The following is a 27,431-nucleotide window of genomic DNA, read 5'->3' on the forward strand; positions in this document are numbered from 1 at the left end:
AACAGGGTTGGGAGGGGGTGGAGAGGAGCGAGCGGTGGGCAGGCCCTTGGGGAAAGAGGCGGAGCGGGGCTGGGGAGAGGTGGAGTGAGGGTGGGGCCTCGGGGGAAAGAGGCAGAGTGGGGGCAGGGCCTCAGAGGAAGAGGTGGAGTGGGGGTAGGGCCACAGTCCGGGCACCTGTGTGGGCCCTTTCTGCCGTGCCTGGCACCATTGTAAACCCAGGACTGGCTTCTGAAGAAATTTTATCATAAAGTGATACAAAAAGCAAAGAAGTATTGGCAGTCTTTAAGGCGGTTCTTTAAGACTTTAAGGCAATTCAGTATTTTAACAGCTTAAAGGAGGAAATGGTGGAAGTTTTCATGCTTTCCTTTGGCAGCAAGAGCTTGACAGTACATGAAACAAACAGTGAAGCTAACATGACATCTGATATATCTAAATGATTAAGGAGACCTTATTGTCAAAATCAAATACTGAGGCACTTTTGAGGTGTCATTTTTAAGCATGCAAAATACTTTTACAGAATTATTAAAAAAAAAATGTGCACTAGTGCTAGCTTCTGACTCAACCATGACATGAGCATATTTCTTAGAGTGGAAGAATTTTTTTCCAGTGGCTTAGTGTTCTGAATGAGTTTATAATGAATACTCGACTGGTGTCATTCATGTTTGCAGAACAACACCTTTTGACAATGTCTGCAGTCATTTGATTTGTCTCTTCACATCAGTTGCTCTCTGTTCACCATACTCAGCTAGACTGCCCCTTCCTGTTACACAAACAGCAAATTCTACTAAGTACAGCAATATGTCTTGTATAAATGTTTTGTAGTTGTTAGTAAAATATGTTTTGACTTATTAAAAGAAAAAGCGGGACATTGCAGGTGTCCCAAAAAAACTTCCTGGGATATTATATAGAAAAAACATGGCTGTGCTGGTGAATTTAGGATGTATGGTCACTTTTGTCATGATAGTATAGGTCAAAGGAGTCCACAATCTCAATGCATGACCAATTTCCATTCATATTAATTGTCATTAAAATATGATCATGAAAAGAATATGCCCCATACAAAATGGAGAACTTTTTCCAGCAGATTATAACTATATTAAGATAGGCTGAATTTGAACAAGTTTTTAATGCTTAATGATTTCTTCATTCAACAATGATTCAGTATGAAATCAGATTATAAACATTAAGAACTACAAATGAAAAAGTTACTATTTTAAATTATTGTAAATTCTCTACAAACAGTACAGATTTTCTTTTTCAAAGTTATAGGAATAGGACCTTTATATTTTCTGTAAAATATAATTCAATCAACTACTACTTTTAAATCCCCCAAATATATTACTTTATATTGTTTTACAGACTAGACTTTACATTTCTGTTAAACATATGTTTTCAGCCAGTTCATCATATCCTTTCTTGCTTCTTCAATGTAAGGTTTATCTCGAGGTTTCATATCTTCTGGCTTTAACTCTGCAAAGCCATGAACTTGTCCAGGATAAACTTTAATTCTATATTCAACTTGACAGTACTGTTTCAGTTTCTTCTCCAGTAAGATGATCTGCAACACAGAGCATCCTTCCATTATTGTGTTGTTTTTAATTTTTGTTTAACTTGTCAACTCTCAGTTTGTCCATTGTTTGGCTTTCTGGAAGATGTGATCAGTATCTTCTTTACTTATCTAACACTCAGGCCAGATTTTATTACCCAAGCTCTTTTTACAGGCTCTTTACTAATAAAGAAGAAAACTTATATTTGAAATATGACTCTGAGAGTCTTTAAGGTGCCACAAGACTCCTAGTTGTTTTTGCTGAAACAGACTAACACAGCTATCCCTCTGAAATCTGAGAGATATGGCAATTTCCTCCCATATCCTTAAAAAACCTTAGTGAATTAAGTCTTAGTATCCTTGGGGTTCATTGTACCAAATACAAAGTTTATGTATTATTGTGGGCCAGGATTGTATGTAACCTCTGTAGAGGGAGATCTGATATAAGGCCTGATTGATCAAAGGACTGTATTGAACAATGTGCCAGATAAGAATGAGCTTTTGGGACAATACATGGGAAGTGGATTTCCTGGGAAATATCTCAGGCAAGGTGAATGCAAATTCTGCACCTCTGGTTATGCAAAAATCTAGCCTTTGAAGTTACACCCTGAGGAGCAGGCCTTTGTCTGTGGATCACCTGTTATGTGAGGCCAGTATCACAAGCCCATGTTGTATGAAGGAAAGACTGAACTATTCATGGTTGTTCTGGCTCTGAATCTGAGACAGTTATGAACTTGTAACCATGGGGAAAACCCAGTTGTGAGTTTTGAAGGACTGATACCTACCAGAGCCAGAGGCTGGAGTTGAGGTGATCTCTGGTAAGCTTTTTAGCAGTATGTAGATTCTTTTATTATTTTTACTATGTTTGCTCTATAATGCTTTCACCATAAGAATAAATGTGCTTGATTAGAAAAAAGATGTGGTAACTCATAATTGCTGGCAATTCCATTGTTCTTAGCATTCAAAGAGAAAACAAAGTGCAGACTCTGTCCTGTTTAGGCAGTCTGGCTTGCTGGGAATCTCACAGAGTAGGCCAGAAATGGTGCAGCTTGACAAACCCCTGTCAAAAGGGAGGGGCTAGCTGCCTTGAGTACAATCCTATCTAAGACCCTCCCGCTGCTCATGCAATCACAGCTACATTCTATTTTTAGTGCACTAGCTCGATCAGAGGTAACATGGGTATGTCTCCTTGAGCTGGAAGTGTGGATGTACCTACAGTTGCACATGCATGGGCCAGATGTGAAGGGGAATTTCATTTTTAATGTGTAGACCTGTGCAGATGCCTGTGCAGTATTATCTATGAAGGTGAGTATGTAAGCAGGCAGGATTGTAAAGAGGTCCTGCTTCCTTTTGTACTATATATATTACATTAAAAAAACCAATCCTATGTTAAAAGAACGTTAAGGTTGCAAAGCCAACCACTCAGAAATTAGAAAATTAAGGTCCCCTTTGCTATCTTAATTCAGCCTCTTTGTGCATATGCATTATGATACAGTCTCTAACTACATTATCACATACTATTTTTCCCACAGGATCCCTGCTTCATTCAGTAAACAGAATGAACTGTGCTCTGGGGCTGAATCAGGGTTGGGTAGCAAAGGAGGCAGTTGTCTCCTTTGTTGAAGAATTTGGAAGGCCTGTTAGTTGGAAGGAAGAGAAAGGAGGGTCTCAAAATAATGTGTTTGTGTAATTAAAGAATGTATCATAATTCCTGTGCACAAAGGGTCTGAATTAAGGTCGCATGAGCAACTGTAAAATTTCCTTTACTTTGCAGTCAGAACATTCTTTTCATGTATTTTTTTCAGATGTAAATAGGGAAGTGTATGGAATGAAGCCTAGGTTTCTACCCCGCAGTGTAGACCAGGCCTAAGGGCCCAAGCTTTATTCAGTTTGAAGGGTGGGTGAGATAGCATTGTGAAGTGAATGAAGCTAGGGAAGAGTACTGTGTCCTTCACCTTAGAAATTGGACAGAACGTAGTGAATGAAGGTTTTGTTCAGTCAGTGCAGGGACAGCCATATCTGAGGCATGGATCCACACGTTTAAATAATACAAATAAAAATAAATATAGATCAGCGTCTTCCTTCACTGAGCACTATCCATACTACCCAGCGAATAAGGCAAGAGTTCTACTAAACAACAATAATATAATGATCATGTAATTAAACAATGTGGGTGAAAACCTGGCCCCACTGAGGTTATTACCAACACTTGAATGGATTTCATCCTGTGTCTTAATGCATACGGATAAGGGCACAAAGTTGTTCATCCAACCTTAATTTTGGCATTTCCTGTCGTGTAAGTGTTTCATTTTACACCTCAAGCTTCTCTTAATGCAGTTTTTGTATGGAATTTAGATTTTCCTGATGCATCTATTCCATGCTGTAGGCACATTAGATGGATTAAAGAACATTCTTATGAAAAGATGTCAAGTACATCTGAGAAGAATAGGTCTCCTATACATTGTTCCCAAAGGTCTCCATCTTGCTCTCTGCAACTCATCCCCAGTCCAGTACTCCCGTTCCCCAGGAAAAACCTGGGGAAACAGCTGAGACTTGCAGAGTGTCAGGATCGATACCCAAATCCAGGCTCTTGCAAATCAAGGTGAGAAGCAAGTTTCAGAGCCAGGGAATCCTTTCTGAAGCCCTGATTCAGGAAAGCACTGAAGTGTGTGTTTAAATGCTTTCCTGAATAGGGATGGACTCCTGAATTGGGGCTTCAGAATGCCCTGCTGCCAGTCCTCTCCCACTTATGGATTATTCCTACAGCATAAACTATGGTGTTGTGTAGGGTTACCATACTTAACAAATAAAAAAAGAGGACTCTCCACGGGGTTCTGGCCCCACCCATTTCCCGCCCCAGCCCCGCCCCAACTCCCCCTTCCCCGCCCCAACCCCACCCTAACTCCGCCCCCTCCTCCCTCCCACTCCCAGCCACGCGGAAAGGGCTGCCCGAGCGCTACCGGCTTCACGGTTTGCCGGGCAACCCCCAGACCCTGCGCCCCCGGCCGGCGCTTCCCCAGCGCAGCTGGAGCCTGGGAGGGGAAGCGCCCAGCCGGGGGCGCAGGGTCTGGAGGCTGCCCGGCAAACCATGAAGCCAGTAGCGCTCGGGCTTCGAGCAGCCCCCTTGCCTCCGGACCCTGCGCCCCCAGCCGGGCACTTCCCCTCCCGGGCTCTGGCGGCGCAGGGTCCGGAGGCATGGGGGCTGCCCGAAGCCGGTAGCGCTCGGGCAGCCCGGCTCTTAAACAGAGCCGAAGAGTCAGGGGAGGAGCAGAGCAGCCGCGGGAGGGGAAGTGCCCGGCCGGCATTTTCCCGGACATGTTCGGCTTTTTGGCAATTCCCCCTGGACGGGGGTTTGATTGCCGAAAAGCCGGACATGTCCGGGAAAAACCGGACGTATGGTAACCCTAGTGTTGTGGTGATGTGCCATCACTGTCACTGCACAGACAGGGAATTTATGTGCAGACCAGGCTCTTGACTCCTATTTATGTACTTATGTGGCCCTTGTTATTATAGTATTTTATTGCCTACCAAGCATTAGTGAATTTACCCTCACAGCACCTTTGTTAGGCAGGGAGGTATTATCCTCATTTTACAGAGGGAACCAAGGCATGGTCACTCATGTCTACACTGGGAAAATGCATTATATTAGGAAACGTACTAATTAGCCAGTGCGGCCTACTAGATAGCATACTGGAGTGGGCCTTAGGAGAGCTGGGTTCTATTCCTAGCTCTGCCCCTGTCCTTGAGCAAGCCACTTCCTTCCCTGTGCCTCAGTTTCCTCATCTATGATGTGGAGATAAGGATACTGACCTCCTTTGAGATCTACTATGTAAGAGCTAGGTATTGTTAATGATAGCTAATCTTACATCATTCCTTTTTTTAAAAAAACACTATATTTCCTCATCTAGCCAAGGCCTAAGGTTTGCAGGTGTGTTAAATATATGGAGATATACCTATCTCATAGAACTGGAAGGGACCCTCAAAAGTCATTGAGTCTAGCCCCCTGCCTTCACTAGCAGGACCAAGTACTGATTTTGCACCAGACCCCGAAGTGCCCCCCTCAAGGGTTGAATTCATGACCCTGGGTTTAGCAGGCCAATGCTCAAACCACTGAGCTATCCCTCCCCCCAGTTAAGTAAAATATATTTATTACCACTTTTCTAACCTAGTGCATTTTCCCAGTATACCCTGACTGACTAGGTGACTTGCTCACAGTAACTCAGAGAGTTCTGGGGCAGGGCTGAGAACGGAACCTCTATCTCCAGAGTCTAAATTCAGTGGCTTAACCCTGTGCCAGCTAAGAAGCAGCACAAATATCCAACTGATTAAAGTGTATGGTTTGTACCCACTCGAGTCTCTTTGTACATGTTCAGCCCTCGCTTGCTGTGATACAAAGAGGCTGACTCTTGGCCCCACCATGTTTCTGTTCAGTCCCCCTGAAAGAGAAGCTATACAGTGGCTTCTCTGTAAGCTCTAGGAGAAGTTAAAATATAGGCAGAAAAATCCTTCTGCTCTGCTCTCCTACCTCCCCAGGAGTTTCCTGGCAGGCCTACACAGATACCCAGTAGCCAGAATTCTGCCTTATAAGATAAAAGCGTGTCAGGAAAAGAGAAATCTGTTTTGAGGCACTTACTTGGTCATACGAAATGGTGTGATCTTTTTCCCCAAAAATAAAAAACGTCGGGTTCAGCAAATTATATCTGTCATCAGAGTCCCTGATTATTCCTATAACACATTTTGAGAGAGTATTTAAATCATGTGACACATCTTTCAAGGTGAGCTGTGAATTTAAATACAAAATTTCTATTTGCTTCAGCAATATTTATTTTTCATTATAAAAATGTTCTGTCACAAATGCTATATGCACACATAGATCAGCTTTAAAATCACACAGGGTAAAATATAGTGTAAAAAAACACTTGGAGAACCTCAAGAGGCTCAGCTTTCCTCAAGCCAACCCAGCAAGTGAAAGATTGCATATGCAAGTACATGGGCCTGGCAAGATATCCTGAATGTAAACAAAGGTGGGTTATTGGGACCAGTGAGGGCAGCAAACTTTAGAGTAAACAGCCCCCTACTCATCCCAAAAATTGGGATGGAGCATAAGGACAAAGATGATATGTAAGATAGACAAGATCCAAGAAGGATAGGGCTTTAAAAATCAGCAACTCTTGGCAATGGCTTCTAATTGGGGGTAGTTCAGGCTATGGAGCGCCAATATGTAAGACGCACCACAAAGCAGATAAGAGAAGTTGCATTCTGCAGTCAATGATATTTGAGTGGTCCTCAAGACTGACATTCAGCACTTTACAGCAATCTAAACTGGAAGTGGCTAAGGCATGGATAAATGTGGCTAGGTCCATATCCGAAAGGAAACGCTGTACCTTCCTTGCCAATCCAAGATGAAAGAAAGCACTCTTGGTTGCTGCTGTACCAGGGAACTAACATGACTCCCACATTGTGAAACTCCTTAACAGTTGGCGTATGTACTCCTCCCCTCAGAACAGGCAGCAGAAGTTCTCTCTGCCATTGTCTGTGCCAAGTGTCCAGTCTAACTTCCTGAAATGTCCCTACTAACTAGGCTCAGCTGGGCATTCAGCGAATGAACACATGAACGTGAACAACGGACAGCTTACCTCTTCTTCTTTCAGACCACTTATATCCCAAGTTCTTTGCTTGTGCTCTGGGATATCCAGGTATGCATTATGCCATGGCAACACAGAGAGCAGAGTACCCTGCTGGAGCGTAGAGCCACTCAAGTGGAAATCAGGAAATACTTGTTTCTTAGGGCTAGTCTTCACTACAGGCTAAATCAGCACCACTGTGATTGATGCAGCGGTATCGATTTAGTGGATATGGTGAAGATGTGATAAGTCAACGAGAGAGCACTCTCCCATCGACATAGCGTAGTGTAGACACCGTTTTCAGTCAATATAAGTTACATTGACTTAAGTTATGTAACTTACATAACTTAATTAGTATAATTTACATCAATTTACAGTGTTAATGTAGACAAGGCCTTAGTATATTTCACAGATTAGCACATATTTTATTCTGATGAAAAACAAAAGATTTGGGGGGGGGGAAGATCGCAATTTTCCAAGCCGTTGTGGAGCTGGTGAGGACATTCGGTGAAAAATGAAAAATGACATTTTTTGTTCTGTGAACATCTAAAATACTGGCTGTCCCTTTAGTTAGTGGGAACATATAGCACATATTGCTGAAATAAATAGTTATATTTAAATCTGCAGCTCACCTGTAAATTGAATAGTTATAGAAATCTATATACTAGGGTTACCATATTTCAACAAGCAAAAAAGAGGACGGGAGGAGCCCCGCCCTAGCCCCGCCCCTGCCCCTCCCACTTCCCGCCCCCCCAGAACCCCCAACCCTCCCCCCGTTCCTTGTCCCCTGACTGCCCCCTCCTGGGACCCCTGCCCCTAACTGCCCCCCGGGACTCCACTCCCTATCTAAGCCTCCTTGCCTCTTGTCCCCTGACTGCCCCAACCCTTATCCACACCCCCACCCCCAGACAGACCCCTGGGACTCCCACGCCCCATCCAACCACTCCCCACCCCCTGACAGCCCCCCCCCAGAACTCCCAACCCATCTAAACCCCTCTGCTCCCTGTCCCCTGACTGCTCCGATCCCTCTCCACACTCCTGCCCCCTGACAGCCCCCCCAGAACTCCCAACCCATCTAAACCCCTCTGCTCCCTGTCCCCTGACTGCTCCGATCCCTCTCCCCACTCCTGCCCCCTGACAGCTCCCCCCCAGAACTCCCAGCCCCCTACCCCCCGCTCCTTGTCCCCTGACTGCCCCCTCCTGGGACCCCTGCTCCTAACTGCCCTCCAGAACCCCACCCCCTACCTAAGACTCCCTGTTCCTTGTCCCCTAACTGCCCCCTCCTAAGACCCCCCCCCAACTGCCCCCCAGGACCCTACCCCCTACCTGTACCCTGACTGCCCAAAACTTTCTCCACTCCCCTCCAAAAGCCCCCCCCCCCGTTTCTTGACTGCCCCCTCCAGAACCTCCCTGTCCCTTCTCCTGCCCCCCCTTACCCTGCTGCTCAGAACAGGGTGTTGGGCTCTGTGCCAGCCGGACACATGGCTGAGCTCCCCTGCACAACACAAAACCCGGTCCCTGGCCCTGCACAGGGTTGCCGGAGCAGGCTGCAGGAGGAGGAGCTGCCGGCCGGCTCAGAATGCAGGGAGGGGGGGGTGGGAGGAGGAAGCTGCTCCGGAGTCCAGCCCGGGACTTTCCTGCAGCCCTCCCAGCCGCTCGCTCTGCTCTGCCCGGGGAGGGGGAAATCCCGGACATTGTGAGTGCTTTACAAATTCCCCCCGGACGCTATTTTTAGCACACAAAAGGAGGACATGTCCGGGTAAATCCGGACGAATGGTAACCCTATATATACAGCAACATCTAAAATATGTACTCCATATAATCAAGTGAGCCTGCTCAAGTTTACATGCAATCTTCACTACCATAGAGGGACACCCCAGTCTTTAATTCATGATTTTTCAGCATCAAGTGATGTACAGCCATTCCACCCCAGGAAAACCCAACGACACCGATCTTCTTTGCACTGCATTGCTCCTTTAGATACTTCAAGACAACATCAGCTTCCCTAAGACATAAAAACAAAAGTGAACTAAGAAATCTATAGTAGAATCACTACCTGAAAAATCTAAAAAGAAAACACAAAAGTACATAAAATTGTCCCCATCTTCTCCTTCTGTCATTTAAAATTATTCCAACCCCAGATTAGGTACTGCTATTCTTAAATATGGGTTTGCAAGTATGGCCCTAATTCAGAAGAGTATCGCTATATTGGACAGCAATTAAGCATGTGCTTAAAGTTAAACATTTGCTTCAGTAGAACTTAAGTAGAGTAAATTAATCATGGGCTGAAATAATTATCTGAATTGGGAGCTATTGTGCCATTTCTAGGAGAACTGACTAAGAATTACTTCACCCAGAAGGGAACTAATAAGAACAAAACATGCAAGCAAGTGCAAATGTGCGCAAACAGAATTTTACATGATGGCTTGTGGGAGCAGAAGGGCTTAGCTTGATTCTGTAAAAATGAAACACTTATTTAGGTAAACAAATAACGTGACTATATTATGACCCACCTCATGCTTTGTGATGTAGCATAAAATAATTCCAGCCAAGACCACTTGACCGAATGTTAAACAATTATCCAACTAAACATTTTTCCAAAATTAAACTGATAATAATTACTACACAAAAAGGCACATGTACTGCATATGAAGGCTAATGTAACAAATTTGGAAAGTGTTTTTAATGTATACTATTGTCAATTCTTTTTTTTTTAATTGCAGAAGTCTCAAGTTTGAAAATATTTTCATTTTATTATTTTTCAGAAGAGTCTGATTTCTCATTTTTTAAGTTTTAAATGTATTTGCATATACTAAGCCAGATTTTCAAAACTCGGTGCCTAAACTGATAGGTAAGTTTATATATCTGCACATTGTTTTGGGAAAGAATTCTAAAAGGTAAATGTTCAGCAACTATCTGTTCTGAAAATTCAGTAATATTGTTATACACATAGATTCTGGGATCTGTGTAGTCGGAAGCTGTGCTGGCAGGAGTAGGGGATAGGCCGGCTGCACTGAGCTACTCCTAAGAGGTTATGGAAATGCTTAGTGGCCCATCAGTCACTGTCATCAGAGTAGATGGATCAGGGCCGGTGCAAGGATATTTTGCACCCTAGGCGAAACTTTCATCTTGCGCCCCTTGCACATCGGTTCATTGAGGGGCAAATCCCAACGAGACTTTATAGACCCCAGGGGCCAGCCGTGCCCAGGGGCTGCTCCCCAGACCAGGTTCTCCCTCCCTGTCCTCTGAACTCCCTTGGAGGGTGCACAGCCCCCCCGCAAGCCCTCCCCTCCCCTCCCCACCCTACCCCGGTGGCCCTCGCCCCGAGTCCACTCACGGGCTTTGCCGGGCTTGGGCCGCTGCAGCAGCTCAGCAGGGAGGAGCCGCCTTCTGGAAGCACTGGAGAGCCAGAGCATCCCGCTTGTGGTGGCGGCGAGCCCCAGCCATGGGGGGACAGTTAGGGTAGGGGGGTCTCAGGAGGGGGCAGTCAGGGGACAAGGAACAGGGAGGCTTAGGTAGGGGGTGGGGTCCTGGGGGGCAGTTAGGGGCAGGGGTCACAGGAGGGGGCAGTCAGGGGACAAAGAGCGGGGGGGGTTGGAGGTTCTGAGGGGGGCAGTCAGGGGGTGGGAAGTGGGAGGGAGTGGATGGGGGCGGGGTTAGGGCGCGGCTCTCCCCCTGTCCTCTTTTTTGATTGTTGAAATAGGTAACCCTAGGCGAGGGGGGAGCCGGGGGGCGCATGGGCAGGAGGGGTGGGGGGCACAGCTGCTCCCTGCTAGCAGCGTCGCAGCCTTTGCAGGGCTGCTACCCCGTTGCACCGAGCTGGCTCCTCCATGGCTGGGGCTCGCCGCCCCCACAAGCCGACGCTCTGGCTCTCCGGTGCCTCCGCTTTTTGGTGCCCCCAACCACTTGGTGCCCTAGGCGACTGCCTAGTTCACCTAGTGGTTGCACCGGCCTTGGATGGGTGTCACTCTGGCTTTATTGTCTATTTCCTGAAGTTTCAGGCTCTCCTGATAGACACTGAAGAACTAACAGTGCCTCCCTGAATTCAGGAGCTGGTTTGTTGCAAATGTCAGTATGGACTACAGATAACTGTACCTATATTTCATTTGCTGTTTAAAAGTGATACATTTAATCAGAAGTAGATAGATGAATTCCTCAAAGTACTTAGAGAAGAGCTGCAGAAAGGACCTGAAAGCTCCCCTCAGAAATCAAGCACTGGCATGCAATGACAAGATACTAATTCACTAGTATATGTACACACTGTGTGAAGTGAATGTATTGGAAGATATCTCAAGGAAGCATCAAATACATGGGATGTATGTTGGACAGACCTCCCATTGACACACTGAATCAGCATTCAGCTGATCATTTCCTCTGCAGGCATCGATATTCCCCTGCCACAAGAAACATGCTCTTTAATATGCTCTAAGGTAATCCTGCACATTTTGCTTAGGAGCTGTGCAAGAGAATAAATCCTATTATCAGCTACTGGAAAAGGAAAGTGTCATGTGAGATGGGCAGACAACAGCTGACAGAGAATGGGAGCATTCTACTTGAAGAACTGATTCATGGAAAACTTTGCCTCCTTTCCACCTGGAGTTTGGAGAAAGATCAAAGCAGGCCTCAGTACCTATGGATACAGGTGATAGGCGGGGTGAAAGCTGTGGGACACCACAGGAGTAGTCTGGAGGACATTGGGAAGTGGCTGGTACTCTGCAGAGAGGTTAAGAAGACAGCATGTGTATGTGCCAAAGCCAGAGAAAGGAACTGTGGTTGAGGAGAAGGGGAGGTCAGACTCTCTCTCAGGAAGAGACAATGGCACTACAATCCATCCAGCAGGTGGGGATTATCCACCACCCACATGAACTAGCTGTCTCCAGGTCAGTATGTTGGGCAGGGTATAGCATGTTTATATTGCTCACAAGATCACGTTCTCATTATCTTTTCCTACTGCTACACTTGAGACTCACTGCAGCCAAGAGTGGGGTGTTTATCAAAAATGCCCCTCACCAAGTGGCAAGATATGCAGCTCCACGTGTGAAAGTCAGAGCATTCCCAGGTGTGAACACAACAGTCCATCCCACGGTGAAGCACAAACCACAGCCCTTACAAGGTTAACAGAGCACAACAGACACTTTGCTCTGCCAACAGTGTCATTCAAGCAGGTGGCTGAGGTCTGTATGTCTGTCAGTAATAAAGATTTGTCTCCCCCCACCATTTTCCTTGTGTAAAATATGTAGACCAGAGCAACCCTCCTACAAGAGCTCCCTGCTGTGACCCAGGACCTCTCCAGAAACAACTCCAGCTACCCTTGAAAAGGACATGGCCATTGCAAAGGAAGAGACAGGAGCCAATAGAGGAGTGATACATGAGCCTTGACACCAAGCTGATAGTCCTTTACTTCACTACTTACTACACTGGATCTGAGCATAAGGAGGAAATTACTCCAGTGCATCACCAGGCAACTCCAACTCCAGCCCCACAGCATCCATCCCAACATAGAATTGTATCTCTCCATTTGGCCCCAACTCTGTAGCACATAAACCATCTGGAAGCACAACCAGGCGAGGCTCAGCATCTCCTCCTCCTGAGACATGTCCGCTACAGAACTACAACCTTTTCCCCCATCCCACTATCCTGAATTTGATAAGCAGGAAACTACCATTCCCACCAACTCCCCTCCCAGGGCACATGCTCTTCCCCAGGTCTGGCTGGAGGAAGGAGCAGAAATTGTATGGAAAGACCCTGACCCAGGAAGAGACTTGGCACTTTTGAGGAAGCAGTGGTGACATGGTGCCAAGAGCAGCAGGGACTCTGGATGCAGGGAGCAAGCCCCAGGAACTGTGTGCGGAGCAGGCTGCAGCAAAAGCTGAGTGTCAGGGTTCCTTCCCCACTCTGAACTCTGGGGTACAGATGTGGGGACACGCATGAAAGACCCCCTAAGCTTATTTTTACCAGCTTAGGTTAAAAACTTCCCCAAGGCACAAATTCCTTTCTAACCTTAGTATTGCTGCCACCACCAAGTGATTTAAACAAACATTTAGGGAGGGCCACTTGGTGCCCTACCTTCCCCAAATATCCCCCCAAACCCTTACACCCCCTTTCCTGGGGAGGCTTGAGAATAATATCCTCACCAATTGGTGAACAGAGACCCAAGCCCTTGGATCTTAAGAACAATGAAAAATCAATCAGGTTCTTAAAAGAAGAGTTTTAATTAAAGAAAAGGTAAAAGAATCACCTCTGTAAAATCAGGATGGTAAGTACTTTACAGAATAACAAAAGACTCAAGAACACAGAGGAATTCCTCTCTAGGCAAAACTTTAAAGTTACAAAAACAGGGATAAACCACCCTCTTAGCACAGGGAAAATTCACAAGCTAAAACAAAAGGTAATCTAATGCATTTCTTTTCTGCTATTACTTACTATTTCTGCAAGACTAGATGCTTAGTTCAGATATACTTAAGAAGATGTAATTTCCCTGCCTGGTTTCTTGGCTGGCTCCAAGAGACACAGACCAAAACCTTCCCCCACAGATTTGAAAGTATCTTTTCCCCTTATTGGTCCTTTTGGTCAGGTGTCACCCAGGTTATCTGAGCTTCTTAACCCTTTACAGGTAAAAGAAGAATTAACCCTTTACAGGGTAAAGAGGGATTTTATGCTATCCTTAGCTGTATGTTTATGACACTGAGGCACAGGGTACAAGTGCCATACATTGCCACTGGGAGCAGGTCTGTGCAAGACTTGTGGAGGAGCAGCAGAGACTGGGCAGAGAGCCAGTGCAGAGGGGTTCCAGTGAGACACACCCCTAACACATCCTAGCCTGGAAATCTGCACGTCCCTATTTGCTCTGAGGGAGACTGGATTGGAAAGGGCATCCCTGGCAATAGGCCTGAAGACTGGACTGCCCCCAGAGGCCCAGACAGGAACTGCTTTTGTTTCACTTTCAGCTGTAATTGTTTAAGCCACTGTACCTAGGGTATCTGCAACCCTTCCCTTTCTTGCCAGCCCTAGTAAAATATCCCTTCACTTTAGCCAAACATCGGAGTGATTATCGGGACCCACCAGGTCTAACACCTCCAGGGTGTAGCAGCTGAAGCCCCTTCAGTGTTTGCCCCAGTCACGGTACACCCAGCGTGCTACTAGTACCTTAGAGATTCGGTGTGCCCTGGTCCTGGGTGGCTATAGTAATTATGCCACCATCTCCACACAGTGGGAGAGCCCAGACTCACATCCTACTTTCCAAGAGACACTCGCACATGTCTGGGTGCCCAGCCAGCAGGAGACCACCAGGGCATTGGTCAGATAACTGGTAAGTTAAAAAATAAGCACCTTTCATGGCACTTTTACATATAAATGAAATCCATGCAATTCCCCTCACTCCTAGTTTTCCCTCCCTTTCTGTAATCCTTCCTCCACATCCTTACACTTTTGAAAAATAAAAAGCCCTTTGTGATCACACAGTTTTGAAGTAACCCTCTTTCCCCTTCAGTAGGCATCTTTTGCAGTTCCCCCCAGGCATCCTTGAAGCACTGATTTGGCCCCAAGGAAGAACATGGTACAGCAGCTCTCCTCTCTTAGGCCTGGTCTACACTGGGGGGGAGGGGGGAGAGGCGGGAAATCGATCTAAGATACGCAACTTCAGCTACGAGAATAGCGTAGCTGAAGTCGACGTATCTTAGATCAACTTAGAACCACATACTTCACGTCCTCTCGGTGCGGGATCGACGACTGCCGCTCCCCCGTCGACTTTGCTTCCGCCTCTCGCCGAGCTGGAGTTCAGCAGTCAACGGGAGAGCGATTGGGGATCAATTTGTCATGTCTACACTACACACGATAAATCGATCCCCGATCGGTGGGTAGCGTAGACGTACCCCCAGTATGCCCAGAGATGTCCTAACTTTTCAACCTTTAACTCCTGTTATGCTCCCTCCCCCACAGGCTTTGTCTACTCTGTAATCCGGAGGAGTGATTGCAACACCATAGATAGGTAGATCAAAGCAAGCTTGAATAACAATAGCAGTGAAGCCAACATGGATTGGGGCTATTTGAATATGTACCCAGAGTCCTGGGCAGGCAGGGCCAGCCGTTGCAGCCACCCTTATTGCAGCAGCTTTACTGCTGTTATTACTCAAGTTAGCTTTGATCTAGCTACATCAGAGCAAGCCCATGCAGCTACCTAAAGGCACATACATTCTCTTTAATTGCTAAATTAAGTCCATATCTTTATGTTTAGGTGCCCATGAAGCTTTGAAATTTCCAGCATAAATATACTTCTTACCTATCCACATTTGTGGGATCACGATCTTTCAACCAGTTACGAAACTCAGCCCAGTGATCAGCGGATGTCCAAGGTTTTTTTCCCAGAAAAAAGTCTGGGCAGATGGCTCTGTATGAAAAATAAAACTGAGTCAACTTTTAGGTCCAGGCAACAGCAACAGGGAAAATCTATGGACACCTAAATATTCATTCATCCCCATTTTGCCCCATAATGGTCACCCACATGGTTAGTGTCAGTATCCGCTCCTAATCATCATGCTCTCCCAGTAGTCAGAAAATTACTTAGCAAGATTTAGTAAGACTGAGTACCTTTCCCAGACCTGAAGAAGAGCTCTGTGGAAGCTTGAAAGCTTGTCTCTTTCATCAACAGAAGTTGGTCCAGTAACAAGTATTACCTCACCCACCTTGTCTCTCTAAAAAAAATATAGTGTTTCTGTAGAAAAATAAACTGATGCTATATCACCTTATCTTTAAAAATCAAATCCAAAGGCCCGTGCCTTTAAAAGAAATCTTCATCGCTATGCACACACTCTCTCTCTCATGTTACATCTTTGCTAATGAAAGCTAAAAGAAATATTGTCATGTTGTCTAGGCTCAAAGACATTTTGTTTTAAAGAGCAGTTGCACAACCTAACATGAATATACATTTCTTGTTAGTATTTCTAATTAAATTTCAGTTTAAAACAGTTTCAGTTTTTTAAATCACCCACACTGCTGGACATTCAAATACAGCAACCTTTTGTTAGTGCACTGCAACTTGACATTTCTCAGAACTCTGCTTATGCCACCATTATGTTCCGAGAATTGTTGCAGCCTGAACTGAGAAAACCTATTCTACACTGGGATCTGTCAGGGAGGTACCACTTTTCTGTGTCCTTTATTCTTAGATAAGTAATTCAGACTGAAATGACATGATTGCTCCTTGTGTATGGAAAACACAATTTGTAAATTTGAATCTGGTGAACTTGAGTGCATCTCTTTGGGAAGAAATCAGTAAAACAATAATGCTTACACGTATCCCGCAGCTGCCACTAGATCAGCTATGTATCTAATGTCTGGGAATTGCCATCCATATATGTCATGAATCACAATCACAGCTTTGTCCGTAACAGAAGATGGCTTGCAAACATATGCCTTGATGTGCTCCACTTGCTCTTCATGTCCAAGGCCCACATAATCAGTTCTTTTTCCAATATCATATAGGAAAGGTTGAGCATCTGAAGTCATTTGAAAAACTAAAGTAAAGTAGAAATGAAAAAAGATATTAAACTATTAGCATAAAACAAATTAAATACAAGTTGGATTTGCAGAAAATATTACGTTGAGTGACCTTATAACATTAATGAATAACTTTAATATGTCATATCTGAAAGGGAAAATTAAAATTGAATGGTAATGTTCCAAAGTGAGAAACTTTTTGAATAGGTCTCAACCAATCATGTTAGTAACCTGAAAATAAAGAAAGGAAGGTAAAAAAAATCAAAGTTAAAGATTGACATACACAACTTAAACATTTGGGGCCTATTTCTAATATCACTCCTTTTTACCCTTATGCAATGCCATTAATTTCAAAGCAGTTACTCCTGATTTCCATTGGTGTGAAAGGAGAAACAGACCCATTATAACACAATCTGATGGTGAATCAGTAAGAACCTCACATGAAGAAAATGCTGGAAGTTGTCAGTAACGAGGCATGTGGATTTGGACTGGTTATCTTGTGGTATTCCTACACTTGGTCAAGTTCATGGATAGTAAACTGCAGATCAGGAAGTTTATATCTGATAGTTAAGGATATGATTTAGTCACGAAGGTCGCGGATGCCTTGACTTTAATAAACCTCTGTGACTTCTTTAACTTCAGTCCCTGTGGCGGTGGCAGGGGCTGGAGCTGTCAGCCACCGCAGCAGTCAGCGCCCCTCCTCCCCCGGGTTATTTTTAGTAGTAGCAGGGACAGGCCACAGGCTTTCATGAATTTTTGTTGGTTGCCCGTGACCTGTCCATGACTTTTACTAAAAATAACTCTGACAAAAGCTTACCCTTAGTCAGTATGGGTGGCGGCAGACATCAACCTTTGTAGACTTATATCACAAACCCAAACAGTTTCTCTCTAGCTATGGAGGTAAATTTGAGATCAACATCAGAGAAACAGTAATTCCAGAATAAAGATGTGACGATATTACCGGTGGCACTGGTAGTACTGCCTGCACTTAAGGTTGGTCCATTATCAGACCATGATTTGAGGGTCTTGGCCAGACTTAAACCATTTGCGCTGAATTTTTCCATGGCTTGGGCTCAATTTTTTTTTTTTTTTTTTGGAAAATTTCAGCAAAAAGGGTCCAGCCATTTCTGAAAAACAGATTAGGGGAAAATATGTTTTTTTGCCCGTGTTAAAAAACTTCTTACAACTGTTTTACTGAGAAAGTTTAGCATCCTCATGCTTTGGAGCAGGGGTTTGAAATCTGGCAGGGGGTGACCATTGTGTCATTGACATGCTTTTTGCCGTTCTTATAAAAAACAGCCCACATTAATGAGTATCTAAGCCTCTGAAAACTCTTAGTTCACACGTGCTCAGTAGACACTTGTCAGAGTTTGGCAGCTAAATTCTTTGAGGATTCCATCAGCATGGAGAATGCTCAGTCCCAGGACCACAGGGGCTGAGTGGGACTTACACTGCAATTGCTTCTGGTGCTGGGGGCTACTATGGCTCTGGAACTGAGAGCAGGGAGTCTGTCTTCCCTGTGTTTTCAAGGCTACCCCTGCTGGTGCCCAGGCTGTGTGGAGAAGAAGACAACCTGACTCAGGCAGAGAAAAACCAGACCCGGGGGGAATGGGCCCGGGGGAACAGCAGTGGCAGTGAGAGAGTAGATTGGGACGAGTTGTGGGGAGAGGGGCCTGGAGATTGAATGTGGGAGTTGTTGGGGGAGGGGAAACAAACAAGGATCCTTGGGGTAGGGGTAGAGACTGAGTATGGTGGTAAGAAGGGGAGGAAGACTGAGGATCCAAAGAGGAGCCCAATGCAGAAGACTGAGACGGGCTGTGCAGGAGACTGGAAGGGGACCCCAATGAGTAGGGAAGACTGGGATTTGAATGGGAAGACCAGAGTGGGAGGGTAGAACTACCTGGGAAAGAAGACATTCTTTAGTTACATAATCACATCCCATTTTTTCCACAGGACCCCTGCCTCATTCAGTGCACAGGATGAATGGTGTTTACTATTCATTATTCATTATTGTGTTTTCTCCTCACTGTTCAATGCATGACCCCAGAACTTATTTACTGCACACTATTCAAAACAAACCCTGCTCTGAATACAGAATTATTAATTTCCTCATGGGCTTATTTGTGTTGCTTATCAGTATGGTAACTGAATACTTCATAAATATTTATTTTCTCAACACCTCTGTGAGGTGAGGTGGTATTATTAGCCCCAATTTACAGATGGGGAATGGAAACTCAGAGAGATTAAGACAAAAGATGTCCCCACCAGTTCTTCAGGGCAGCATTCAACTCAGGGGCGCCATTTAGGGAAGACAAGGGGCGGGGGTCTCCCGCCCCCCAAAGGTTTTGTACAGGAGCTCTACATCCTAGCCCCGGGCAAAACTCTTAACTACAGAGCAGCCTGAGTGTGGAATATGACATCTGCAGAGTAGAGGTGCTGCTCCCAGTTTGTGCCCCTAGGGCAGGGAGTCAGTATTTTGTTTACAAACAGAGGTAGCATGATTCAGATAAGACAGGGCTGGTAATTAAATTAAGGCTCTTATGAAATGAAAGTCCTTAGATAAGCCTGTAAAACAGGAATTCCTTTGCAGGGCAGGTGTGTGTGTGTTGAAGAGAGAATGCACAGGACTCAGAAGAAATACAGCCAAGGCCTCTGAGCCAAGTTTACATTCAGAAAAGAGGGAAATGTGAGGGGGATGGGTGAAAAGAAGGGGCCAAAACCCAGGGAAGGGCTAGGAGTGGCATAGAGAAGTTCCCACTCTGTCTGTGGTACTTATGTGGCCCCATCACCATAGTATCTGAGTGCCTCACAATGTCTAAACTATTTCCCCTCTCTGACCTAGAGCAGTGCTGTTATCCCCATTATACAGATGGGGCACTGAGGCACACACAGACTAAAGGCCAGATTTTCAGAGGTATTTAGGCACCTACTGGGATTTTCAAAGCACCTAGAAGGTTAGGGTTCTTTGTAAACCCCACTAGATGCCTAGCTGCATCTTTGGGTGCCTAAAATACTTTGAAACTCTGTCCCTAAGGGACTGGCCAAGGTCATACAGGAAGTCCCGGGGAGCAGGGGGTGGGGGGATACAGGTCTCTCAGGGCTACCTCCCTATCCACTGGACCAGCCTATCTGCTGCACACTGCAAAAAAAGAGGACTCTGATAGATGAGAGCAAAACCAAAAAGGCAGTTCTCTGAGACTCCAGCAATTGGTCCCAGGCAATTGGGAAGAATGTCACGGTTGATAGCATGAAAAGCAGCACAGAGGTCAGGAAGGATGAAGAAAGAGTGAGAATGAGAATCAGATGAGAGGAGATCACTTAAATCCCAAGAGGTGGCAGGTTCTGCCCCATGCTGGGTTGTAGACCAATGGCTTCTATGAAATTTTACATTTTAACTGAAAACCATTTTGTTTTGTCATTTTTTGTTCTGAGTTTGAGAAAAGGAACGAATGAGAAAGTGTCACATGAGTATCAGATATGTTTATGCCTCACATTCTTAGGGGTTTCAGCTGTATTCGGGTCAATTCCAGAGAAAAGAACAGAAATCTCATCCATAGAGTCCATAAAGTCAATAATTATTGTCATAATTTGTGTTATTCACTAGGCACCATCTGTGTGCTCAGCACTGTTCAGAATATGCCAGAAAATATAGTCCCTGAGCCAATGTGTATAAAATGTGTAGCCCTGGATAAGATGACTCTGATATTTAAGTATGAAGTATATAGTTATTGAGCACGTGTTAATATCTCTAAGTGGAGGCACTGACGGCAAAAAGAGTTTTACCTGATTAAGGACTGGAAGATTGGACCCTCCAACTTTTTTTTCAAGAGGTATAGCTGCCCAGAGCTCCTGTGCCTGTTTATTTTCCTTTCCTGCCTGCAGTGGCCCTGATATACCTCAGAAGACTCAAAGTTTTTCCTCAACTTTAAAAGATGGAATTTTCTTGGTGTTTGGTTTAAAATAGTCTCCTGTGAGAACTGCAACTCAATCACTGTAGTGTTGTGTTTAAGAGCCTTCTGGAAAGTAACTAGCCTTTAAACAGAAGTGAAAGCAGTGTTTCCAACTCTCATGATTTTGTCATGAGTATCATGCTAATTATTGTTTTCTTTAAAGCCCCAGCTCCTGGAGTCAATTGATATGTGATGATATCAGCCTTCATTCTTAAAAAAAAAGTAAGTTTCTAGCCCTCATGGCCGCGGAGAAAGTGTCAATATGTGACCCTAGTGCACCCTAAAAGCTCAAAAAGCAGAAGGCAAATAAAAAGAACACCAAGTCTATTATTTTTACATAATCTCATGATATTTAAACCAATCTTCTGATTTTTGGTGAGCCTGACTCATGATTTTTGAACATATGCGGTTGGCAATACTGTGAAAGAAACTTGAAAGTGTCAGTTTCATTCCTGTTTAAAGTCAGTTTCTTGTCTATTATTTGTAGTATGGTAATATGCCAAGAGTCCCAAACAGGTGCAGTATAAACTCATGGGGCCTTGCCCTAGTAGGATGTTTCCAATAGTTAAATGATCTATTCCAAGCTTGGTGAACTGCAAAAAGTAAGTAGCCTAAATGAGAGAAAGTAATCTAGATTTTTTCTACAATTATGTCAATTAATGTATTCAAGAGTTAGTAACAAAGAATTAAACATTAAACATTAACATTAACATTTTAAACCTAACTAGTGTCCCTTAAGTGACTTGACACAAGATGTTAGAACATGTTACTGTTAGAACTAAGTGGGACTAATATTTATGTAATTTTCTTTCTTTACATACGAATTAGATACAGTGCTCCTGTCAGCTAATTTGAAAGTTATTATCTGCAAAGAAAACTACAGTAGATTTTTCAGGTGCCTACATAGCCCGTGGAATCACAGTTAAAGGTGCCCCCCCTACCAAAATCTGAAATGCCGCCCCTGATTCAACTGCCTGTGAGCCTTCACCCGATGGCGTGGAGGATTTTGATGGCACCCTCTTTAGGCAGACGCTGCATGCTCCTGTAATATTCATCCCCACATCACCTTTGTTCCACCCAACATGGAGTTGGGTTAGATAGAGTCCCGGCAATGCTAGAATCTGGAATATCTCCTATCCCTGCTCCTTCACCTCATTCCTTCTTCCTTCTTTACACCAGTATTATCCACCATGCCTTCCCTCAGTCTATTTCCCCTGTAGCACTACTCCAAGTAACTCCCTCAGTTTCCCTAATTTTGACCCTTTGACTCCCACACCTGTCCTCATTATTTTTTCTGTTGCCCCCCCATTATTTGAGACCCAGGCCCAGTGGACCTCCCATAGGCTGTGGGAGGGTCCTTTAGCAGTGGGCGGGCACAAGCACTTCCCAGAACCCAACAGGACTACTCCAAGCAATAGTCCGCTACCCGCCCACCCCCCTCACCACAGGCCAACATCTCATCACAGAACACTGGCCTACAGGGGATACAGGCCAGGGCACAAAACTAACATCAGAGGGAGAAGCTGTCACCAATTAGGAAAAAAACTACAATCCCCCCAGGTTGCTAGATAGGGGGCACTTCAAGGGTTCTCCTGCCTGTTACAAGTTCTGCTGCTGCTACCCCTTAATGCTCTCGGTGTCTATTGGTCACTGTACAGTTTGGACCATTAGTACAGAATGCTGTGGTATTTTTTTTAATGTAAGGCAAAGGTGAAAAATACTTGGGCTGCAGGCTGGATCAGGCCTGCTGGACACATTTGTGGCCCACCTACCATGATCAAATTCTAAAGAACCTGAACTTTCATTAGAAATAAAATAAATGTCCAGTCATAGTGGTTGTGACAAAATCCTTGAAGTGTAACGGATGCAGTAATGCATGCCTAAAACAATGCCAGCCTGAAACAATGACTCAGAGGGGTGAACCCTCTCCAACCTCTCATTAGTCGCTTTAAAATGTTGCTGCTAAAGCCTAATTATGACACTTTCAGTGACAGCATTTATTTCCTTACTAATCATTTTAGTGGCTAGGATTTGGAAGGGAATGGGAATTCATAGATGGTTAAGGTTAGAATCAGACTATTCTGATCATCTAGTCTGACTTCTTGCGATGTATGGACCATAGAATACTGCCAGTAATTCGAAGCCCAGTAACTTGAGGCTGGACTGCAATATCTCTCTTAGAAAGACATTCAATCTTCATTTAAAGACTTCAAGTGATGTGTAATCACTTCATCCCTTGGTGAATTGTTCCAATGTTTAATTCAGAGTGAAACTCCTGGTCCGGGGAGAAAGAAGAATTGCTGTCAGGAAGGAAGTGAAGAGGGAGCAACAGAGGAGATCATCAGAGAGGTCAAGTTAGGAACAGAAGAGAAAAAAATGGGCAGAAAAAGCTGTGTTCCTAAAGTTGAGTATAATTTCCCACTGGTGATGTTGGTTATGACAATAGGATATTGTTGTGATAACCTGACCTACAAATTCACCCTAATTGTGAGCTGAACTGTGAAAAGTGAGTGAAAATTCATGAAGTGTCACAATAACCTACAACAATAAATGTTGATTGGAAAAGGTGCAAAAGGGAGACAGAAAAACTGAATTAATACAAACAGGCCTACTTATATAATTCTCTATACTGGAAAGCAGGGACTCTGAAAAAGATTTTAGGATTGTGGTACATAATCAGCTCCCAGTGTGATGCTGTGGCCGAAAAAGCTAATGAAATCTTGACATGCATAAACGGGATTCTCAAGTAGGAGTAGAGAGGTTATTTTACCTCTGTGTTTGGCATTGGTGTTACCACTGATGGAATATTGTGTCCGTTTTTTTTGTCCACAACTCAAGAAGGATGTTGATAAGTTGGAGAGGATTCAGAGAAGAGCCACAAGAATGATTAAAGGATTAGAAGACATGCATTACAGTGATAGACTCAAGGAACTCATTCTTTTTAGCTTAACAAAGGGAAGGTTAAGGGGTGACTTAATTATAGTCTATAAGTATCTACATGGGAAACAAATATTTAATAATGGGCTCCAAGGGCTTAGGAGCCCTCCCAAAAGGTGGCTAAGGAACTGGTTAAAGGGGAGACTACAACGGGTCATACTGAAAGGTGAACTGTCAGGCTGGAGGGAGGTTACTAGTGGAGTTCCTCAGGGATCGGTTTTGGGACCAATCTTATTTAATCTTTTTATTACTGACCTTGGCACAAAAAGTGGGAATGTGTTAATAAAGTTTGCGGATGACACAAAGCTGGGAGGTATTACCAATACAGCGAAGGACCGGGATATCATACAGGAAGATCTGGATGACCTTGTAAACTGGAGTAATAGTAATAGGATGAAATTTAATAGTGAAAAGTGCAAGGTCATGCATTTAGGGATTAATAACAAGAATTTTTGTTATAAACTGAGGACTCATCAGTTGGAAGTTACAGAGGAGGAGAAGGACCTCGGAGTATTGGTTGATCACAGGATGACTATGAGCTGCCAATGTGATATGCCCGTGAAAAAAGCTAATGCAGTCTTGAGATGTATCAGGTGAGGTATTTCCAGCAGAGATAAGGAGGTGTTAGTACTGTTATACAAGGCACTAGTGAGATCTCATCTGGAATACTGTGTGCAGTTCTGGTCTTCCATGTTTAGGAAGGATGAATTCAAACTGGAACAGGTACAGAGAAGGGCTATTAGGATGACCCGAGGAATGGAAAACCTGTCTTATGAAAGGAGACTCAAAGAGCTGGGATTGTTTAGCCTAACCAAAAGAAGGCTGAGGGGAGATATGATTGCTCTCTATAAATATATCAGAGGGATAAATACCAGGGAGGGAAAGGAAATATTTAAGCTCAGTACCAATGTGGACAAAAGAACAAATGGATATAAACTGGCCATCAGGAAGTTTAGACTTGAAATTAGACGAAGGTTTCTAACCATCAGAAGAGTGAAGTTCTGGAACAGTCTTCCAAGGGGAGCAGTGGGGGCAAAAGACATATTTGGCTTCAAGACTAAGCTTGATAAATTCATGGAGGGGTGGTATGATGGGATAGCCTAATTTTGGCAACTAATTGATCTTTGACTATTAGCGGTAAATATGCCTAATGGCCTAAAATGGGATGTTAGATGCGGTGGGATCTGAGTTACTACAGAGAATTCTTTCCTGGGTGTCTGGCTAGTGAGTCTTGCCCACATGCTCAGGGTTTAGCTGATCACCATATTTGGGATTGGGAAGGAATTTTCCTCCAGGGCAGATTGGCAGAGGTCCCGGGGTGGTTTCGCCTTCCTCTGTAGCGTGGGGCAAGGGTCACTTGCTGGAGGATTCTCTGCACCTTGAAGTCTTTAAACCATGATTTGAGGACTTCAATAGCTCAGACATAGGTTAGGGGTTTGATACAGGAGTGGGTGGGTGAGATTCTGTGGCCTGCGTTGTGCAGGAGGTCAGACTAGACAATCATAATGATCCATTCTGACCTTAAAGTCTGTGATTCTATGTCCCTGTCCCCCAGAGCCCCCACTCAGGGCAGGTGGAGGAGCCACGGCTCCCCACAGTTGCCCGCATGGCTCTTACCATGGCCAGGCTGGAGCTCCCACCTCCCTCCCTCCTGGCTGGAGCAGGTCAGGGAGAGCCACACAGGCATCTGTGGGGAGCCGGCATGAGTCGCGAACCCTCCACCTCCACCTACCCTGGGCCAGGCAGGGAGCCCGGGGGACAAGGACACAGGCCAGGGGCTGCTCTCCACAATCCCCACACAACGGGCAGGTGGAGGGTCCACGCAGCTCCCACAACTGCCCGGGCTCCCTGGCCAGGCGGGCTCCACAAGCTGCTGCCCTGGCCGGGGGGGTGGGGCCTCAGAGGGAAGAGAAGGGGAAGGGGACAGGGCCCGCCCTGGGGAAAAGTGGACAGGCGAGGCCTGTCCACTTTCAAAAAGTGGGAGGGCTATGGCCCCCAGGCCCCCATGTTCCGGCACCCCTGATACCTTTGTCTGCTAGACTTAAAGCCTATAACACAATCCAATGGCTGGAAGTTGAAGCTAGACTAGTTCATATGGAAATAAAGGTATAAATTTTTAATGGTGAGAATAATTGACCCTTGGAACTATTTACTAAGGGTCTTGGTAGATTCTCCATCACTGACAATTTTTCAATCAAGGTTGGCTGTTGTTCAAAGCTATGCTCTAGGAATTATTTTGGGGGAGTTCTATGGCCCATGTTATATGTGAGGTCAGGCTGGATGATCACAATGGGCCCTTCTGGCCTTGTAATCGATGAATCTATAATTCAAGGACTGTGTTAAGATAATGCCTGGTAAACAAGTTAAGTGTGGGACCAAAAATCAGTGAACCAAAATTGGCGTGTCAGAAATTAGGCCTAACTGGTGGACACAATAATGATGGGATGTGCTATTCCACCCATCACTCCCTTTTGGGGATTCTGAAAAAAAAATGACTTTGTGGGGGGAGGGAGCTGGCTACCATGGCACTAGCTGGTTGAGGCTATGCCTACTCTGTGAGGTAGAGGTGTGATTCCCCTGCTCATGTACACATACTTGTGCTAGCTCTCATCCAGCTACTGCAAGTATAAGTAGTTATGTGGCCATGGCAGCCCAAGTAGTAGCAATAGAGGCATGGCTGAGCCATGTTGAGTACAAACCCCCCTGAAAACGGTATGGCTTCTCCACTGCTGCTACCCATACTACTGCAGCTACACTTCTGTTTATACTGACATTAGTTCTCACCAAGCTACCGCATATATGTGTGTACCTGAGCAGGGGAATCATACCACTACCTTATAGCATAGACATAGCCTAAGAAATGGGATTGGACTTTAGCAACAGCAACAACAACTAACTTCTTCTCTTTTCCCCAAAAAGGACAGCTATTACCATCTAGGAGACTGACAAACAAAGGCTCTTTTCCTACTAAAGACGCTCTCCAGCTAAAGGTAAGGGAAACAGGGATATTGGTAAAATGAAAGTCTTATTGAATACTTTACATTTCAAATACTTTAATTGTTTTTCCTCCTTTTCTGTATCTTTAATAAAAGACTAAAAGAATTTTTAATGGCATCCTTGCCATGGTACTAAGCAGGCTGAGATCTCTGTATACCAAATCCCAGACCTTCTTTAACACTAATGTTGGACAGTGACAGAGTCATGTTAACCTCTTTGATTCATTGGGCCCATATATTTCATCTAAATTAATGTAACAGTGCTGAAGAACTATTAGATTATTATTAAAAAAACCTAGACATTTCACTACTCAATAAAGCCACATTCTACCCTTGATCTGTGTGCAAACCCAGCCACTGACATCAATGGGAAATCTGCTGTGGGTTAGGGGCGTATATAGACATAAATTTACACCCTAGCCTACAGAGCATAATTCAAAATGAAACTCAGCCCTTTCCCCAGAATGAGTCAAACACCCCTTGAAGAGCTGTTTCCATTACTCTGGATCACCTGTCCAACCCTCACTGCTTACAGCAAGAGAAGTAAAAATCTTATTTTACACTGGTGATTTTTGTCCAGTATTTTGGTCATTTTCAAGGAGACATTTCCAACCTCTCAATGGTTTCAAATGTGCCCCCCATCCCCATTACACCTGTCCTGCAGTTGGAGCAGCTGCTGTGTTTCTCTGCTCTCAACACATTCTTAGTGGAAGGATTTTCTGTGCATTACCTGCAGTTCGATCCCAAAAAGTAGATCACTCCCTTCTCTTAAGCTAGAAACCTGCTCGATGTCTCCAAATAAAACAGGAGAAAAACCAGCTCTGCTGTTAATGCGTTGTTGCTGCTGCTGTTTCTAGCACGCTGAAGCTCTCCTGTGAAATTT

The 27,431-nt window shown here is 44.7% G+C and overlaps 1 protein-coding gene across 1 annotated transcript; it reads right to left on the minus strand.

The window, feature by feature from the left end:
• Positions 1 to 1,107: 1,107 nt before the first annotated feature.
• LOC101948065 (carboxymethylenebutenolidase homolog) lies at positions 1,108 to 27,431 on the minus strand. Its single transcript, XM_005303088.4, has 6 exons — positions 27,279 to 27,431; positions 16,460 to 16,682; positions 15,449 to 15,556; positions 9,033 to 9,175; positions 6,180 to 6,271; positions 1,108 to 1,558 (listed from the first exon to the last, which is right to left on the minus strand). Exons 2-6 carry the CDS (start codon positions 16,672 to 16,674, stop codon positions 1,379 to 1,381), a joined length of 738 nt encoding a protein of 245 aa, XP_005303145.2. The 5' UTR covers positions 16,675 to 16,682; positions 27,279 to 27,431; the 3' UTR covers positions 1,108 to 1,378.

This window comes from Chrysemys picta, chromosome 2, assembly GCF_011386835.1.
Source record: "Chrysemys picta bellii isolate R12L10 chromosome 2, ASM1138683v2, whole genome shotgun sequence".
Classification (NCBI taxonomy): Eukaryota; Metazoa; Chordata; order Testudines; family Emydidae; genus Chrysemys; species Chrysemys picta.